Raw genomic sequence first — 19,678 nt, forward strand, 5'->3', positions numbered from 1 at the left:
AATGGACTATATAAAGCACGCAAAGAGCGCTCCCTAAAAGACTGAAAAGCTGTCACTCATTTCAGTTTATTATGAAAATCCCGCTATAATCAATTAATCTCTCTACACTGCACAATTAATCTCTTATTTATATCGCATCTACACTTTTTTCATTATAATGAGAGGATTTGCAAGCTTCCAATTCAGCACTGCACAAAAAAACTCTGGCGTTTTGAGCGGCGAGTGGATTCTGACTAACTGCAATGCCTCTGATTGGCCATTACATTCCAGAAATCAACAGCTATCTGATCTGATTGGCTACAATGTTAAGCGCTCCAAAAACAGCGCAAATTTCACAAAAATACACATTGGATCCTGCTGCGAGGCGTAGTTGCTTACTTTCATTTGGTTGTTTATGCTTTCTTTGTTATTAAAGTTAAGTTTGCCGGTTCCCTTTCATCATCCCTGAGCTCTTGAACTTTGTTACAAATACATTTTCCTTAAAACATACTGTTGACCTATTTTTTTAATTCTCGGGAGTTGTTTGCGGGTTTGATTCAAATTCAGGGTTTGAAAACCACTTTAATAAACAATACACCAAGTAAAGAAAGTATGTTTCAGGTGAGTAGACAAGCTTTTTTCCTATGTTTATATAGACCCTATATATTCTTAGGAATGGCAAATGCCATTATAACGTTATTATAATGTTGTTATAATTAAGTGAACAGAACTAATGTACAGTAAGTTAAACTTAAATAGGGAGACAGGTTTGTATGATATTAAAAATGACACTGCATGATGTCCATGGAATTTTTATTTTTTATGCATGGCATGTTTAACCTCGTAATACATGCAGCTTAATCTAGCTACGTTATTCTGGTTAAATATATTATACCTTTTTCCCATAGACTGTAAAAAACTTTTTAACTTTTTAAACTTAAAGTCGACATGAAATCAAAATCGCACATTGCTAGTCTTGATGTTAACAATTAATCCTTGCAAGTTAATCCGCTGAAAAGTAGTTTGGGCAGAATATCCTTAAACACACCCCTCCGACGTTTAGGTTGCTATGAGTGAGAGACAGAGAAGAGGAGAGCTAAAATAAAACCCTGCCCTCTATTCAATATTCCGTTTATGCTGGAAATACACTGAAATAAAGTCGGCAGCAACTTCCGATTCACCGCTTTACTTGATGGCTTCTAACTTCCGTTTGGGTGCTCTCGTGTTCCGGTTAAAAAGGGGTAAAAAAAAAAAAAGATCGCCTGAATTAATTAAACATATAAAAAATAATGTGTGCTCTTGTGATGAAACTATGGCTCCATGTGCTTTTTAAAACCATTTTCATTGGTTTAACGTTATCGGCTCGGAAAATACGTTAATTTGACTACAAACTACAGAAACCGGAAATTGTAAAGCATTGTTTCAATCGGGCGAGACTTCAGGAAAAAGGTGGATAGTCGAAAATGTTTTGGCAGCGGTGGGATTCGAACCCACGCCATCGAAATGACTGGAGCCTAAATCCAGCGCCTTAGACCACTCGGCCACGCTACCATAAGACTTCGTAAGTCACATATTAATAAATAATTGATACAAATGTTGTCACATATACAAATTTTATTACACAATCTCAGCCCAATCATTGGTTTAGTTATTTATTTTACATAAACTGTACGTTTTTAAAACTGAATCGTTTTGTTTCTAACGTCTCGGAACAACTGTAAGCGTCACATTTGATGATGCTGACACTAGCATTAAAATGAATAGCAAAAACACGAAAACATCCGGTTTGCGAGCCCTACTTGGCCACTAGAGCAGGTCTGTTCTTTATCACAGAGGCTACGTGCAGCGAGCGCTCTCCAGTGTGGAGTCCTGCCCTGCCTCCAGACCACGTGACTCTACTATGACCAAGGGACGTCTCATGAATATTAATTACGTAACGTGACGTTTAACTAATGGAATACTTGATTTGATGTCGGAAGGTTGGGCTTATAAATATTAATTTACAAGAAACGTTATTACGAATAAATTAATATTCATGAGCCATGCCCTCGCTTTAGTAGACTTCGTGATATTCCGCTGAAATCGATAACAACATGAGCTCCCCCATAAAAGGTCATGCGATTGAATATGGCACATGGCTGTCTTTGAATAATAATTTGATGTTTTAATCTTTATGCAAATCTGTTATTGTATATTTGTTTACTTTTATATATTCAGATACTATTCAGACCTAATATTTCTCTGAAATGAAATGTGTTTTGATAACGCCCACTAGAGGGCTGAATAATGCAGCTTTGAGGTTGTGCTGAGTTATGCGAGGTTGGAGGAATCAACACAAGGAAGGGAACATTTGCTCGCAGGCCAGGACACGTAGTACGCATTTCTGCAGAGGCACAGTAAACCTGTCACTGTCCAGTGTCCAGTGAGCTCGAGACAGAGACACAGCTTCCGTTCAAACCCGCGATACAGTGTTGCATTGCCTTCCTTTTTAGAACGAGTGTGTTTCGTTATGTCTTCATTCTAGCAGCTTTATTCATTCATAAGGTATGTAACATGCACTTTTGATTATTCTTTCTTGTGCTCTGTACTGTTACCACCATGCTTTTTGTTTTGAGTTATCATGCAACAAATTACATTAAATAAATCTAAATGTAAATTTAAGCTTAAAATGAATGACGTTGTCGCTTGAATGTGTTAAAGCAAAATTATTTTGTAATGTTTCAAATATATTTGGCACAACAACTATTTGAATGCATTAATAATAGGAACAGGTTGATCTCGGACTGACATCAGCGAATACCTTCATTTGATCAACATGTTCTTGATCATTTGTTCTCAGTTTGTCTAAAACAAAATCTTGCTGATGTAGCAGTATTTGACACTTATTCTCATGTGCTTGTTTGTAGTTTTGGTGCACAACATAGTGGGGCGTTATGGCTGATGAGGAGCTCATGTTTAATATGGAGGAGGTGGGAAGTCCTCGGGATGGATGTGTTAAGAGTAGAGTGGCTTTCCAAGATTCCAATGCAAGTGATGATGATGAAGAAGATGATGAAGATGACATCCGTATCTGCCCCATCACTGACGACCTCATAAGCCCAACCAAAGGCTTCTTTGACTACCCAAAGGACGTCGTTCGCAACCAGCAGCTTTCAAGTTCATTGCCCAAAAGCTCCTTCACATACAGAGTGAGTCTTTCCCCAGTTCATCTACACTTTAAGAGTTTGTGCAATGTGCTAGATTTTGAATATAGTCATATAATGTACAATACAGCACGACTTCGAGTGCTTTTATAAAACTGTTACTACATAATAAAAAATATTAAGGGCACAAATTTTCATTAAAACGTTATGCAGCTACATTAAGTTGCCTCTTCCTAGATAAATGCAATCTCTAGCATATAAACAAATGTTATTTTTGGACTATCATACCACTATTTGTACTACTTCTGTAGTACACGGCATGTTTATTGTGTGCACTGTCAGAATGTTTTGAGTATATGGCACTTGCATAACATTTTGCAAAAGTGTGCAGTATACAGCAACTTTATGTCACAATGCAATAGTGGTAAATGCTTCTGACACAACTTACATAGAAATGTGTAATAGCTGTTTTTATTTTTAAATGACTTATTATTAATATAGTCATGTGGCAACAATACTAGTGATTGAAACATTCATTATTGTATAATGCACAATGTTTGACATACTATTTCATACTATTACAATAGCTACATTTAATGTCATAGATACATACATTGTGTATTTTAGCATGACTACAATGCTGTAATGTTGTATTTTTATCCAGAACTGGAACTTTTTGAAAGCTTTTTGTGTTGTTACCAGAAGAAGCAGTCAACTAATGTACAATATGCAAAAAATAGTTTTCCTCCATCTCTGTGACACTCACTTCCATATATGGAGCTCATCGCAAGCTCTCATGATGTGACTTGCTTAACCTCATGTACTGTAAATCTTCCTGTAAATAAGGCAAATGTTTATACTAATATTTTTGTGTTTAAACAAGTGGGTTTGTCTATTCCTCCAATTTAGAATGAAAATGAAACCGAGCAGGATGGGCACTCTGTCAGGTTTGGCTCTTTAACTGAGAAAGGCCGGGTATGTTTAATATAAGTTTCAATTTCTGCCCTTCACCTTTACTTTTTCTTTCCCAGATTTTATTAATCCATCTTACCCTGTGTCATTGTGGCATCTAGCCTGCAATGCATGCTCTTTTCATATTTCTCCTATCACCTTATTTTCCCTTTCACTCCTTCTGCATTTGCTCACTGTAAAAAGAACCAAGAACCATCTGTTAGGTATGCAAATAATGTATGTATAAATAATATTTCATATGTTATGGTTTATATGATGGCTAATATTGTAAATACAGTTCAGCTTACTTTTTATTTTCTAAATGTATGTTAAAAAATTCATCTGTGCATGTATTTTATTTTTGTAAACTGTTATAATGTGTAGCAGATAAGATGCAACTTTTTAGTGCTCATTTTTTAAATCTAGCATAGTAAAAGACTTCTATATTTCAATAGAAAAAAATATCAACTTAAAATATCAGAATGTTGCTATTTAAAAACACAAATACTGTTCATGCCTAATGTCAGTATACTGTAGGTGTTATCATTTTTTATTTGAATTGTTGTATATATATATATATATATATATATATGCCTATATAGATATCATGAGTTAATATACAGTATTGTGCCTATGGCTTGTAAAAGCCTATGTCAAGCTGTCTTGTGACACATGGGTAATGTTTCCGTACTTCAGGGGTTCCCTGTAAAGAGGAGCCCACATTTTACTAGTGTCTGACGTATATATTTGTACTCACTGTCTCACTGATCTTTCGAAAGAAAATACAATTTTTTTAATGTACTTGGCCACAGGATCTACGTTTACTGGTTATTTTGAGATCTCATGTCAGGTCTGCCGCACTCACACTTGGATCACGAGGAGATTTTTACTACAGTATAGTAGTACAGTAAGCTAGATCTCTTACAGCTTTTATTCAGAATTTGCAAAGCACAAAGTTATAGGAATATAACCAAGGAAATAACCAAGGCTGGTGTTTGCTCTTGACAAATGCTTAGCAGGTTCACAGAACGGCAACTGGAGTACCTGTACCACAGGAACGGGAATCAAGGAATTTAACAATTCTTGTTCCAATTTTGATTTCTAAAGGGAACAGGATCATTTTCTGATGGTATTTCTTAATTTTTTTAAACTGAGATCCCTAACCTGATGTCCTCTGAACATTTTCAGCATTGATTCAGACTTTTCTTTGTCCTTTTATTCCTCTATTCTAGCATACCTCTTCTCCTTCAGTACCTTCCTCCTTTTCCCAACCATAGTTTTGTGCTTGAACACTGCCCTAAAATATAGGGTGGATCGTCCAACTTCAGTTTGTCAACCCATACAAACAGATGTGAAAATTTTTCAAACAACTTCCATTTCTCTTGCTCAGGCAACTTGGAAACATGCTATTGAGAAAGCCAAAGCCATGCCAGATCCTTGGGCTGAGTTCCATCTGGAGGAAATCGAAACGGAGCGCTGCACTCGATACAGGTGAGTGAATATGAGGCTTTTAAAATGGTTAACCTACTGTTCAAGGAATGAAGGTTTGAATCCAGCAGGAGGCAACACATGAACAGTGTTGGAAAAGCTACTTTGGATCTTTAGAGAGCCAAGCTACAAGCTAGTCCAAGCTATTCTTTTGGAAAAGTAGTGTAAATAGCTACACTATAACCTACCAACAAAAAGCAGCTCCACCAATACTACTAAAGGGTTAAAACTTCTTTTTGAATCGCGCGGTTTAATCCAGAGGCACACTTTATATGATGAACAGATTAAATTTAGCGATTTATTCATGTTTAAAATCAATGCACATACAGGAAGCATCAAATACGGTAAACAGAAGCTCAACTGTTCTCGCTTGATGTGCGAGAAGAAACCTCATTGCTTCTTACTTAGGCTCAAACATGCTTGCGTAATACGCAAGAACAAACCCCATTGGTTCTCGCACTTTTGAGCTTCTGTTTACCAAAAATATCTTCATTCATGTTTCAAAGATGAACGAAAGTCTTATGGGTTTGGATTAGACCAATTTAAGTGTGAGTAATTGATGACAGAATAAAATTTTTGGATGAATTAATGTCCACCAAAAACTAGGATGTCACTGCACTATTTTGAAAACACCTGAAGCACACTCATGTTACTGAAAAATTTCAAATTTGTAGCATTGCTACTTTAAATTAGTGAATCCCCAGCACTCCACATGAGATTGACCCTTGTGACCTATCATCACTGAACTTTGATTTCCTCCTTTTTTGGGTTTTTACCACACACTGACACAAGCCTAAATCAATCTCAGATGATTTCAGAACATGCCATCACATGTTAAATTAGACTAGAGACACTGTAAATATAATGTCAGATGGATACTAACACAAAGGGTCCACTCGCAGTTTCAAGACTCTAATTTTAAACATTTGTAACTTCACACCTCTAAAATATCCCTTGAATTCCAGCCAATGTCTGTGTGCCATTAAACAACTGTGTCTGATGAGTTGGTATACATGGTACACAGTGTTCTGGGCAATGGGAAAAAAACCCACCACTTACATGTGTAAATATTGGGCGTTTGCTTTAAGGACTGTGCCTATTGTGCAGTATTTGTGCAGCTTTGTCCCAATGAGGACCAATAATCAGTTTTGTATATTTCCTGCGATTATTATTTTACAAATGTAGAAGGTAAAATGTGTTTACATTTATGTTTACATCTCCATGTCGCCACATAGTTTGAGTCTGATTTCCAGATGCCGTAGTTTGATAACTACTTCTGAGAATGAAAGGGAAATGAAAGCTATATTTAAAGTGACTGAAGTGTAAACATGTGTTCTTGCTCTTTAGATACAATGCGGTTACTGGTGAATGGGCAAAAGATGACATATTTATCAAGGTTTCCTCTCAGGTATCTTGGCACTACTTGTTTTCTGTGATGTTAACACCAACATATACTGATTATTTATGTATTTTTTAATTAATTAATTAATATTTCTTTCACAGCCATTTGGAAAAGGAGCCATGAGGGAATGTTATAGATCGTAAGTCAAGCCAGTTTAAACATATATACCCTAGACTAGGTAAATATTAATGAGAATGAATATTTAATTTTTATCAAGCAAAATTGTACAATTTCTTGCCAATTTAGTCAAATTTCTTTCAGTTTTTCTTCACCTTTTTGTAATTAATTTTTTTTTTTTATTAAAAGTCAAAAACTGCACTTTATAATATTAAAAGTATTAGGAAAAATATTGTGTAGAATGGTTTACTTAGGACATTACTGACACTGCTTGACACATCTTTTACTTCTGAAGTTATATTCACCACATTCAGCTTTATTTATATAGTGCTTTTAACAATACAGATTGTGTCAAAGCACTTAACAGTATCAGATTGGAGGATAGGGTGTCAGTAATGAATAAAAATAAGATTAAACACTCAATTTTTACAGTTAAGGCATTTCATTATTGAATTCAGAGATGTCATTGTCTAGATCAGTTTAGTTTAAATAGTATCTGCAAAATCAAATTGACGATAATCACTAGAAATTAAATGTCCCCAACTGAGCAAGCCAGAGGCGACAGCGGCAAGGAACCAAAACTCCTTCTGTGACAGAATGGAAAAAAAAAAAAACCTTGGGAGAAACCAGGCTCAGTTGGGGGGTCAGTACTCCTCTGGCCAGGAGATAATTGTTTATTTATTGTTTACTTATTGTTTTAATTAAAAATTTAAATGTATAAATTTATTTATTTATTTTTTATATTGTTGCAATTTCTAACAATAATAGTATTATGTAGTTAGGTATTTTATTATAGTTTTAGTTATTTTCTTTTATTTTTAGTTTTATTGTATTTAAGTCGAGGTCTTCACTGGGGATATGTCCCTGGGGCTCATCCAGGTGTCCGGCCTCCGCCGACGATCAGGGAGACATCATCTCCTGGCGCCAATCCACCATCTGATCCGGACACGGACTGAGAAACAGAATAAGAAAGAAACAGACAAATATTAGCGTAGATGCCATTTTTCTTACGATGTAACGAGTACATTATGTGTTATGGGGAGTGTTCCGGGTTCCGGTTGATCTAATTAATGCAGCCTAACAATCCTTTAATGGACTTGGATAATAGAAGTGTATTAGTGTGTTATGTGTACGCCAGGTTAAAGAAATGTGTCTTTAATCTAGATTTAAACTGACAGAGTGTGTTAGGTGCGTTAGGTAAATTGCTCCAGAGTTTAGGTGCTAAATAGGAAAAGGATCTGCCGCCCGCAGACATTAACCAGCCTATCAACATTGTATTCAAAAATATTTGTTATACTTTATGAAATAAACATCCTTTTTAGTTGGTACGTCCCTTTCTTAGTGGTATATCGTTCATTATTCAAGTAATAATTTTACCTCTCTCATCTTGTGTTTTGAAATGGTTTTTTGTTGATCTATAGCTTTCTATTCGCTTTCGTTCACAGGAAGAAGTTGTCAAACTTTTCCCACAGCAGCAACTGGAAATCGGCCTCAAACTATGTGGCTAAGAGTTACATGGAGACCGTGGACAGAAATGTTTACTTTGAGGATGTGAGGTTACAAATGGAGGCTAAATTATGGGGCGAGGAATTCAATCGCCACAGGCCTCCTAAACAGGTACTTCTTTGGTGGATGTTGCTTGTTCATAAAACATTGACAATTTTGGTGTAAACTAGGTTTGACCGCTCAAACCTGGTTCGAACAATCACAGCAAGTTATGAATTATGTACTTATTTAATGTATCCCATAATTATTAGGTTGACATCATGCAGATGTGTGTTGTGGAAATGACTGGTCGCCCTGGGAGCCCGTTATTTCACCTGGAACACTTCATTGAGGGGAAGTACACAAAGTACAACTCCAACTCTGGTTTTGTGAGGGATGATAACATACGGCTTACACCCCAGGTGAATTGTCAAAGATGAAACAAACCTGAATCTGTTGTCCCAGCCAGATGATGTGTGATTATTTATTGGCAATTATGTTTTTGTGGCTTTAGGCATTCAGTCATTTCACATTTGAGCGCTCTGGACACCAGCTGATAGTGGTGGACATTCAGGGTGTTGGGGACCTTTACACAGACCCTCAGATCCACACTGAGAAGGGGACTGACTTTGGAGATGGCAACCTAGGTATTTATCAACATCCTGCATTCTTTTTCTCCTTAGAAACTTGAAGAATTTGATTTGTCTTGTGTTTCAGGTCTGCGTGGCATGGCTCTTTTCTTCCACTCTCACCTGTGTAATAAGCTCTGTAGGAGTATGGGCCTCACTCGCTTTGACCTGTCCCCTTCTGAATCTGCACAACTGAACTACACCAACAAATTGCTGGTTTGTATTGGATACTTAAAAAACATCTTTATGTAAGTTTAACCAGGGCTTGATGGTAGAATGGCCTGGGGCTAACTTGAGAGATTTGGGCCAGTTGATGGAGCTGCTAATTAGGGACATTGCTATATTTATATAGAGTGCAGCAGAAATTATGTATTTTTGTAGGCCAACCCGCAAGTTAGCATCACCCTGGTTTCCTAGAGAAAAACCCAATAGGGATTTGTACATCAGATTTATGGATTATTGCAAAAAATAAGCTCTGTGACCAACAAAAATGTATGATTCTTTGTTTTGTTCATCACAATAATCTTCACAAATGAACTTAACTTTTATGAATTTCAAAGCCTGAATACAGTAGACAGAAGTAGAAAGCTAAATGCAGGCTATAGATGAACTACACCACACTTGCATGATTTAAATATCACCATTATTAAGCTACAAACAACTCTTTCAGTCTTTATTTAATACACTTTTCCCTGAAAGTTTGAGTTAGAATAGGTATTAGGGGCGTGATTATAAACACATTAAGCCTGCAAAGATGGAGTACTGAGAGTAGATGAGTTTACCTGTTCAGCATGATGATGTTTAATGTACCAGACAACCTCTGTAGTCCCAATTAGCCACTTATTAGCAACCACCTTTTTCAAGACAAGTAAAATATTGTATTACTTTGAAAATGGGTATTACTAATGTATTCTATGTTGTAGAATAAAACATTAAAATATCTTCAGCTAGTGTCAACCACAGCTCTTATTTCAGCCATTTACCTAGAAACCCATTCAAAAAACCATTTGACTTAAGGACGTAGAAACTGGAAGTGCTAAAATGCTAGCTTATATCTGGGATTTGGCCTACAAAAATATGTCATCCTGCAGCACGATGTCATCTATTGCCGATATATTGATGCACCATTTTTCCATGGTTAACAAAAAAAAGCTATACTGAAATATAATTTGGTTCTGATAGTTAATTTAAAAATATGTTTTACTTTGTTTTTTGGTGTGGCCAGTGAAAATATCACTGGACCTGATCAGGCCAACATAATAAAATTATTATCGCTTAGCCCTTCATTCACAAACTGTTGCTTGCGAAGGTTTCATTTCTGCAGGTTTTCTAAATGAATTATTTTTTCTAAGCAGCAGTCAGCTCAGACTGTCCTCCGTGGATGTGAAGAGCTTTGTGGTTCGCCCAGGGTCCGAACGACCTCTCTCGGCCACATGCCTGTGCTCCTCTCCCGGCTCTCTGAGACTTCGTCGGTTGATGAAAGCAGTGACACAGACTCGGTTCCGTGTTCTCCACTTAGTATGGGCATCTCTGCAGACCGATCACCCATGGGTAATACTGGACTAACCCAGTACTATGTGTGAATGCACCCAAGTGGCCCACCAAAGTAATATCAAACCCCCTTTAAGGCCAAATCAGATCAAGTCATGAGCAGTACAACAATAGTATCATTCATTTGGGTATCTTAGCAGATCGAGTTAATGTTATTAATACAGTTATTTATCTCCTCCTCGACATACTGTCTATGGTAATATCAATGTGCTCGCCCTACTTAAGAGAACAGACAAAACAATTAATTAATCTTTTTTAGGATCTGTCAGCTGTCAGGATGTTGCAACCATCTGGAAACACTTTTTCAAATATAAATATTTGTACAATAAAGAACAAGAAGTCCCTCCACTTGTTGTCAGCTGGCCGAGAACTGAAGTGGGCCTTTGACTGGCTGGTTGTGATGTTACTAAAATGATCAGGTCTTTTCATTGGGAAAACAAAGATAAATATTCAATGCATTTGGCTAGTTTTAGACAGAATGTTCTCTGTACTTTCAAAATGCTTAAAGGTTTGTGTGTTGTTTGACACCTATAAAGCAAAAATCGTGAACCATCCTTTTGTATTTTGATACCAATATGGATAACAGAAAACTGCTGTAAAAATAATGGTTGCTCTGTCTGCAGCAGTGTGACCTATCTAAATTTAAATATCCTCATAGAAAGGTAACTATGGTGTTCAGGGTTTGTTTTCCCTAATGCTTAATTATGTGCCTTCCTAGAGGATGGTATCTATGGCTTACTTCATGAATATTAATTAGCTGGTGTTGAAGATCCTAGGTAATCTCAGCCAGTGTGCACCAACCTTTTATTATTTTGATTATTATTATAAATACACACATCCCAACTTACATGTATAAGGCTGTATACCGGAGTATATACTTGCTTGAAATATGAAAACTGCCATGTTGCTTTGTATAACATATTGGTATCATATTTAATACTATGATTGGAAACAACATTAACAAAAGTATTCAAGCAATTAATATCAATAGCAACCTGATTGCTAGTACTACATATTCTGTAAAATTAAAACACATTAGACATTTTTATTTTTTTTCAATTCACATGGACAAATGAAACCAACCTCGACATATTTTATTTGTGAATTTTATCCTCACTCCTGTCAGCAGTCAGGACATTCTAGCTGAAATGTAAAGTTTGTTCTCATATGTCAGGTTCATACAGATTTCACACTGCATTGTTTTGTTGTTTTAGACAATTGAACATTCATTTTATTCATGTCACCACTACTATGTCTTTCTATCTATGTGTGTTTACAGGCTGGTCATTCATGAATGAAATGAATGAGGCACATCGAGCTAATGGAGATCACAAGGTCAGTTTATTAAGAAGAATATATATCCACCATTAAGAGTAATACAAAATTCAGTGATGTTTTGTGGAAACTTAAGTAGCATCAGTATTACAACATCATTTAGCATCATTTTAGCATCAATGCTAATTTGTATTGTAAACTGTAATTGCATTCGCAGGACTCGGAGAATGGAGGAGACAGTGGTTACCCCAGTGAGAAACGCAGTGAAGGAGACTTAGTTGAACATCACAGTCAGGTACAGAAGCAAATGCAAATAAAAAACCTTACAAAAATGATGTTGATATATTATATATTAATCACAACATTATTTGTATCTGGCACAAAAACAGTGAAAGGTTTTGATGATTTTCTTTAAGGGTGTCAACATTAAATCCAAACAAAATTAAATCTGAACATTTTAAACTGAACTAAGAATTCACAACTGTTGTATTTAAATAAGAAATTGAAATTAGAATCTATTCTTTCATCTTTTCTTTGGTACTCCCCCAGCAGAGTTTCCTTCCTGTTAGGGTGCATTATAAACTTCTTGTTGTTGTGTGCTATAACCATTTTTGGGCTCTTGAGATATGTGATGGTAGGTTTTTACATCATCGTTTAGGGACGTCCCTTCTACAACAGACATTACTCAGAATCGGATGAGGACAGTGTTCGTCGGGTAACTACGAAGCCATTGATAAACTCACTGTATCTAATCATGATAGTCACCCATCACCCATTGATTCCTAATCTGTTTTCTTCTCATAGATCATTGATTTAGATTGGTGCCATCCTGTGATCTAAACCTCTAAACCTTTTCATCTCATTCTTCTTTCATCTAAACTCTAACCTTTATCTCATCTCACCTTTATCCTCTAACCGGTGGAAAGCTCTCCTTTCCCATACTGTAAATCCATACGCAGGGTTCCCACAGTCATGGAAAACCTGTTAATGTCAGGGAATTTTAAAGCTGAGATTTTGAATGGCATGTAAAACTCATGGAAATTCTGTAGTTGTGCTTAGAAACATTTGTAATTGACTAGCAATTGTTGTTTGTGAGTGAAAATTCCTAGTCATCACGAATGACTAGAGAGGTCACGGTAGTCCTTTGGTCAAAATGTGTGGGAACCCTGCATGTGATTTCCTGCATGCATCGCTTTTTTGTGCAGCAATATTTGAAGTGTTTATTTTTGTGGTTTTCCTCACATTTGTTATTTCTACTGCTTCTCATTGAAACATTTTATATTTAAAAGAAAAACACAAGAGAGCAGTTATATATACAGTGGTGTGAAAAAGTGTTGGCCCCCTTTCTGATTTTTTATTTTTTTGCATGTTTGTCACACTTTAATGTTTCAGATCATCAAACAAATTTCAATATTAATCAAAGATAACACAAGTAAACACAACATGCAGTTTTTGAATGAAGTTTTTTATTATGAAGGGAAAACAAAATCCAAACCCACATGGCCCTGTGTGAAAAAGTGCTTGCCCCCTAAACCTAATAACTGGTTGGGCCACCCTTAGCAGCAACAACTGCAATCAAGCGTTTGCGATAACTTGCAATGAGTCTGTTACAGTGCTGTGGAGGAATTTTGGCCCACTCATCTTGGCAGAATTGTTGTAATTCAGCCACATTGGAGGGTTTTCGAGCATGAACCGCCTTTTTAAGGTCATGCCACAGCATCTCAATAGGATTCAGGTCAGGACTTTGACTAGGCCACTCCAAAGTCTTCATTTTGTTTTTCTTCAGCCATTCAGAGGTGGATTTGCTGGTGTGTTTTGGATCATTGCCCTGCTGCAGAACCCAAGTTCGCTTCAGCTTGAGGTCACGAACAGATGGCCAGACATTAACCTTCAGGATTTTTTGGTAGACAGCTGAATTCATGGTTCCATTTATCACAGCAAGTCTTCCAGGTCCTGAAGCAGCAAAACAGCCCCAGACCATCACACTACCACCACCATATTTTACTGTTGGTATGATGTTCTTTTTCTGAAATGCTGTGTTACTTTTACGCCAGATGTAAGGGACACACACCGTCCAAAAAGTTCAACTTTTGTTTCGTCAGTCCACAGAGTATTTTCCCAAAAGTCTTGGGGATCATCAAGATGTTTTCTGGCAAAACTGAGACGAGTCTTTATGTTCTTTTTGCTCAGCAGCGGTTTTCGTCTTGGAACTCTGCCATGCAGGCCATTTTTGCCCAGTCTCTTTCTTATGGTGGAGTCATAAACACTGACCTTAACTGAGGCAAGTGAGGCCTGCAGTTCTTTAGATGTTGTTGTGGGGTCTTTTGTGACCTCTTGGATGAGTCTAGTGGCTAGAGAAATTGAACTCAGGTGTGATAAACCACAGTTATGTACAGGGGGGCAAACACTTTTTCACACAGGGCCATGTGGGTTTGGATTTTGTTTTCCCTTCATTTAAAAACTGCATGTTGTGTTTACTTGTGTTATCTTTGATTAATATTTAAATTTGTTTGATGATCTGAAACATTAAAGTGTGACAAACATGCAAAAAAAAAAAAAATTAGGAAGGGGGCCAACACTTTTTCACACAGTGAAACAATTCACAGATCAGCTATCCACTGTATTTGATAACACAACAGACTAATATTGTAAGCTATATACCAACTATATACATAGCTTGGTCTTGACCAAAAAAGAAAAAAAAAAAAGGACGGACAATATAAATAAAAAAGTATGGACATAAGACATAGTTGACTTTTGGACATGGGACAAGTCAATGATGTTGTAATTTTTTTTCCCTCAGTTATTTGTCTGGGTGCTTAATAATATACTTTTTTCTGTTATATCTCAGCTGACAGAAGAAAAATGGAGTTTTTACCATTCATCTCGCTCCCACATACACAGATCTTCCTGTGTAGCAATGGAAGTAGAGAGACTTAACACTATGCTTCTCGAAAGGAAAATTGGTAAATCCATCCTAGGCAAGGTAAGAAATTGTGCCATGTGTTTTATAAACCAGGGCCCGCATTCACAAAACATATTAAGGGTAAAAGTAGCTTATAACTCACCAATTTAGGACTCCTAAATTTTTGCTCAAAGAGTATTTCACAAAGCGTTTTAGCACTAAAACTAGCTCCTAAATCTGAAACGTTACAAGTAGTGAAGAGGACTCCTAAATCATTAAGACCAAGCCACAAACCATCCTAAAATGGCTGTTGCAGGCAATCAGCCTCAGAATATAAACATTTTAGAAACATTTGATGATAATGAGCTTTTAAAAAGGTATCATCTTTGGTTTTGGAAGTTATCGCAACTCCAAATCTTCCTTATCAGCAGGGTAAGAGGTAACATGTTCTTGCATCCAGTTTGATTTTCTTTTACGTTTGCATGTCTTACTATCATCCATGATTATTCTACTCTGTTAATTAAAAGGTTCTTTATTTGCATATTCACTTATTATGAGAAGCATACATGTAAAAGCTTGACAATTAGCTGAACATATATTTGTTTCATTTAGTGACACTTAGCCTGCGTTTTAAAATCTTTATTTGAATGTGGCAAAATATTCTATGAATAAATCTCTGACAGAGACCCCTCCCCTATCAGCCAATCACTGTGTGCATAGTTCATAAGCATGCAGACATCATCCATAGCAACGAGGTCAACCCCGCCCTTACTCTTAGCTTAAGACTTCTCTCTATTCCTTAGTAAAAGTTTGTCTCAGCAACTTTGTGAATGGGTTTTAAGAGAACTTTTACTGCTATTAAGGAGAACTCCTAGTGGTAAGATAAAATGTTTTGTGAATACAGGCCGTATTCTTGAAACTAACTGACAAATATCATTGTATTATCATCATACATTATTCCTTGGTTAAGTCGACCAAAAATTTAAATACCGTCATTGTTTACTGACCCTCATGTCATTTCAAACCCATAAGACATCTTCGAAACACAAATTAGGATATTTTAAAATTGAGAGGTTACTGTCCCTCCAATCAAAATCCATGCAACCAAAATTTTCATTTTTGTGGGAACTTTTCCTTTAAGGTACATCTAGCCATGGTTCGCTACCACGAGGCCGGGCGCTTCTGTGAGAAGGATGTACCATGGGACCAGATTTCTGCAATGTACCATTTGGAAAGGGCTGCCATGTGCGGGGAGCTTGAGGCTATAGTTGCCCTTGGCCAATGTTACCTTCAGCTGCCACATCACATTCTACCAGAGATCGAATTAGAGGTGCTTTTTTTTTCCTAATTATCTTGTTGTGTTTCCTAATTATCTTGTTTTGGTGGTCCTACTTATGCTTCCTCTGTCATGTCTGTGTTGTTTCATCTCAGGCATCTGAGGAAAACAGCAAGAAGGGTTTCCGCTTTCTGCTGCAGGCCGCTGAGGCAGGAGACCGGCCAAGTATGATTCTAGTAGCACGAGCATTTGACATGGGTTTCAACCTCCCTTCTGATAGGTGAGGAACGCATTGATCAATTTTTTGTTTTTTTTTGGCCCAAGATGTGTTTAGAGCTGAAACTTTTATTTTGGACTTTTAAAATGCAGGGTTATGGACTGGAAACACGCTGTGCACTGGTATGACTATGCCCTTAAGATGACAGACTATGACGAAGGGGGAGAGTTTGATGGGATAAAGGATGAGCCGCGCTACCTTCTGTTGGCACGATTGGCTGAGATGTACCAGGAGGGAGGGCACAATCTGGATGCAGACCCCCAAAGAGCAGGTGAGTGTATCTCATGCTCAGGGACACCATTAGATAACCAGAGACTCGTGGGCGACAGCATTAAGCCCAAAGTATACTTCACTTTTTACGTGTTTGCAAGGGTCAGCGTACAGTGCGCGTGACGCAAATTTTGTCATCAAAATAGTATGCGCACCACTCTTTTTTCTTGTAACCGTGCTTACTTTGTAGCACAAGTCGCACATGCACGTTAAATTTGTTTTGCGCTAATCAGTTGTACCACAAGGTGGCAACTCTGTCCTGGGCCGTTGTGTCAAAGTAGAAAACGTAACTAAAGAGACGGAACAACAACAACAATAAAATAGCAGAGACTGCAACAACAACAACAGACGCTCGGATTGACAAGCGCTTGTGAATGAGTGGGTATGAGACAGCTCAGCTTTGGTTTAAAAGAGTTCAAAAATATTTGATATTGGTCATAACTTACAGGGAAAAATAGAGCATGGATGAAGTTTTCTAAAGCGCATATGTCGACCTCCCGCTTTCGCGCACAACATCAAATGAAGTATACTTTGAAAGGCTACGTGTTCAACTGTATGCATACGCTAGCGTACGCATATAAAAACAAAGTATACTTGGGGCTTTACAGTAGAGCCCGCCCCCCAGCCCGGATGAAAATATCACTAGGCCATTAGTCAATACATACAGATTTTAATTAATGCATATGCATGAATAAATTCAAGTGACATTACTTTAGAAATGTAACGGCATCATTTTTTTTAATTTGAAAAGTCCATGATAACATCAGTAAAATCCAATTTTTGCCTAGACTTTAGTTTTTGTTTAGTTTATTTGTTTTTAACCAAGGCCAGTTTTGAGAATCATTTGAGAATTTGTGTCGAAATATCCTGTTCACGCCACCACTTGCAATAGCATCTATGAATGTGTAATAGGATATATCAACTGAAACCACAGTGACAGTGACTAAAATAAAACACGTATGTCTTATTGCATTTGAAACGAAAAATGTGATGCTCAATTTCATCCTCCAAATTAACTGACAGCTTTAATACCTGAGTGAGAGCAGAGTACTTAATTTGCACGCAGACCACAAAACTCATGGAAACCGCTCCGATGGAAGACCGTTACTGGACCTTCACATGACAGTCATAAACCCCGCATTCAGCAAACAGTGTCTTAGTTGTACAGTCAGGTTCCGTTCACACAGCAGGGCTTCACCGAAATGCGATTGTTATTCCTGAAAATGTATGGGTGTGTGTTTAATTATAGAATGCTGTTGTCACTGCTGTAAACTTCCATGTACAAAAAAAAATATTAAAAAATATAATTTGTTGTTTAGCCAGTAGGCCCCTTGGCTTCTTCTCATGGAAGCATCCTGCTCATTCTTCTGCAGAACTTCAGAATTAACATTGGAAAGTGTTACAACAATACAATAAAATGCTAAGATTGTGCCGTTTTACTGCTGACCAAAAGTTTTAGATTGAGTCTCCACGCCAAGATTTTTGAATGCAGTTTTTTTTTTACCAGATCCCGTCAGAGGAGATCCATTTTGTCTGGTATTCAAAACTGTCTATCAGCCTGAGAGTTTGACAGAGGAAGCTGTGAAATAGTAGGGAGCAGGAGACATTTAAAAAAATGAGTGGAGTTTATTGAATAATTTTAGTTGCGTATGTTTTAATGCTTTGGCTTTGCCCTGTACTTTATCTGTCCAGAACAAATAAGTACACGTTATTATACCAAAGCAAAAGCAATGGAAAATTACTGCTTCATAACATTGTCCTGTGACTTTTAAAATAATTAGTGCAATAAAAGCTTAAAAGAAAAAAAGAAAACAGCACAGATGTACAGTATGGTCATTATTTTCCTGAAATGACACACACAAGTTACTATAGGGATACTTAGCTCCTTTATAATATCATATCATTAAAATAGGCAGTTTTGGTTTCTAAATGCATCTCGAATTTGCTGTAACATTTTAAATCGGAATTGTATGCATGTGTGAGTTATGATGTCTTTAAATTTTGTAGGTGATCTTTTCACTGAGGCTGCTGATGCTGCTATGGAGGCCATGAAGGGCAGACTGGCCAATCAGTACTACATGAAAGCAGAGGAAGCATGGTCTATGATGGAAGAATGAAAGTGCTGGTGTGCAAAAAAAGCATGAGCACGGTTCCTATTGTGCACCCAGCCCCTGTTTACATGCTGTTTTCAATGCCTTATATTTTCCTTGGGTCCCTTTGACCTAAGAGAAATAATGTTGATATTGGATCAGTTTTCTAATGAATGAAACAAGGGCATACGCTGATTCCAGATCAGTGATATACCAAGGTGCTAATACACATACTATTCTGGTTAATTTTTCAATAAGAACAGTTGCACATTGTCTGCAGCCTTTTCAGGTTGCTTCATGGGAATATGTGCATTGCCTCTCAATTTTTTTTCTCTTGTTTCTAAAAGGGCAACTGGATGTTTCTTTAATAAACATGTTGTGACTGTTAAAAAATGGCATTACTGATGATTGATCTTCTGTATAATTAGTTTGCTAGTATTGTTAGATCAAATGTCTGTATAGCTATTGCTGTTCTGTTTCGACTGTCAAAAACTTTAATAATTCATCATAATCAAGGAGTGCAGAAGTGTGTGTGAACATTTTTGCTGTTCATTTTCAAATGCGAACAAGATTACAAAGAAACAAACAATAAAATAATTTTAAAAAATTCAGTCTCATTACACATTGTTTAGCCAGAATTATATGTTGTTTTTTTTAGTTTATACCGAGACGCCACTGCACATAAATTAATGTTAAGAAACAAATTACACTGAACAAAATTATAAATGCAACACTTTTGTTTTTGCCCCATTTTTCATGAACTGAACTCTGTTAAGGAGTTGTGTTGCACTGCGTGAGGCAAATGGTGGTCACACCAGATACTGACTGGTTTTCGGACCC

General features: G+C 36.9%; 1 protein-coding gene across 4 annotated transcripts; it reads left to right on the forward strand.

Annotated features, from left to right (window-relative positions):
• Positions 1-2,038: 2,038 nt before the first annotated feature.
• eef2k (eukaryotic elongation factor 2 kinase) lies at positions 2,039-19,439 on the forward strand. Of its 4 annotated transcripts, XM_079398274.1 has the most exons (19): positions 2,287-2,523; positions 2,886-3,167; positions 4,032-4,097; positions 5,464-5,564; positions 6,909-6,969; positions 7,065-7,102; positions 8,526-8,697; positions 8,838-8,987; positions 9,080-9,212; positions 9,283-9,410; positions 10,550-10,745; positions 12,025-12,080; positions 12,238-12,315; positions 12,679-12,735; positions 14,872-15,006; positions 16,067-16,255; positions 16,357-16,481; positions 16,571-16,749; positions 18,756-19,439. In XM_079398274.1, the coding sequence occupies exons 2-19, from the start codon at positions 2,913-2,915 to the stop codon at positions 18,863-18,865; spliced, it is 2,229 nt and encodes a 742-aa protein (XP_079254400.1). In that variant the 5' UTR covers positions 2,287-2,523; positions 2,886-2,912; the 3' UTR covers positions 18,866-19,439. The 4 variants fall into 4 exon arrangements, with proteins under 4 accessions (XP_079254401.1, XP_079254403.1, XP_079254402.1 ...); XM_079398275.1 differs by lacking the exon at positions 12,679-12,735 and having other exon boundaries at positions 2,039-2,523; positions 18,756-19,438; XM_079398276.1 differs by lacking the exon at positions 4,032-4,097 and having other exon boundaries at positions 2,276-2,523.
• The last annotated feature ends 239 nt before the right edge of the window (positions 19,440-19,678 follow it).

This window comes from Barbus barbus (assembly GCF_936440315.1).
Source record: "Barbus barbus genome assembly, chromosome: 38".
NCBI lineage: Eukaryota > Metazoa > Chordata > Actinopteri > Cypriniformes > Cyprinidae > Barbus > Barbus barbus.

Coding starts and splice junctions, on each gene's coding strand:
- eef2k (XM_079398274.1), top strand. CDS start 2,913: ATGGCTGATGAGGAGCTCATGTTTAATATGGAGGAGGTGGGAAGTCCT. Junction 7,103..8,525: donor ATGAGGGAATGTTATAGATC/GTAAGTCAAGCC, acceptor TTTCGTTCACAG/GAAGAAGTTGTCAAACTTTT. Junction 12,736..14,871: donor ATGAGGACAGTGTTCGTCGG/GTAACTACGAAG, acceptor GTTATATCTCAG/CTGACAGAAGAAAAATGGAG.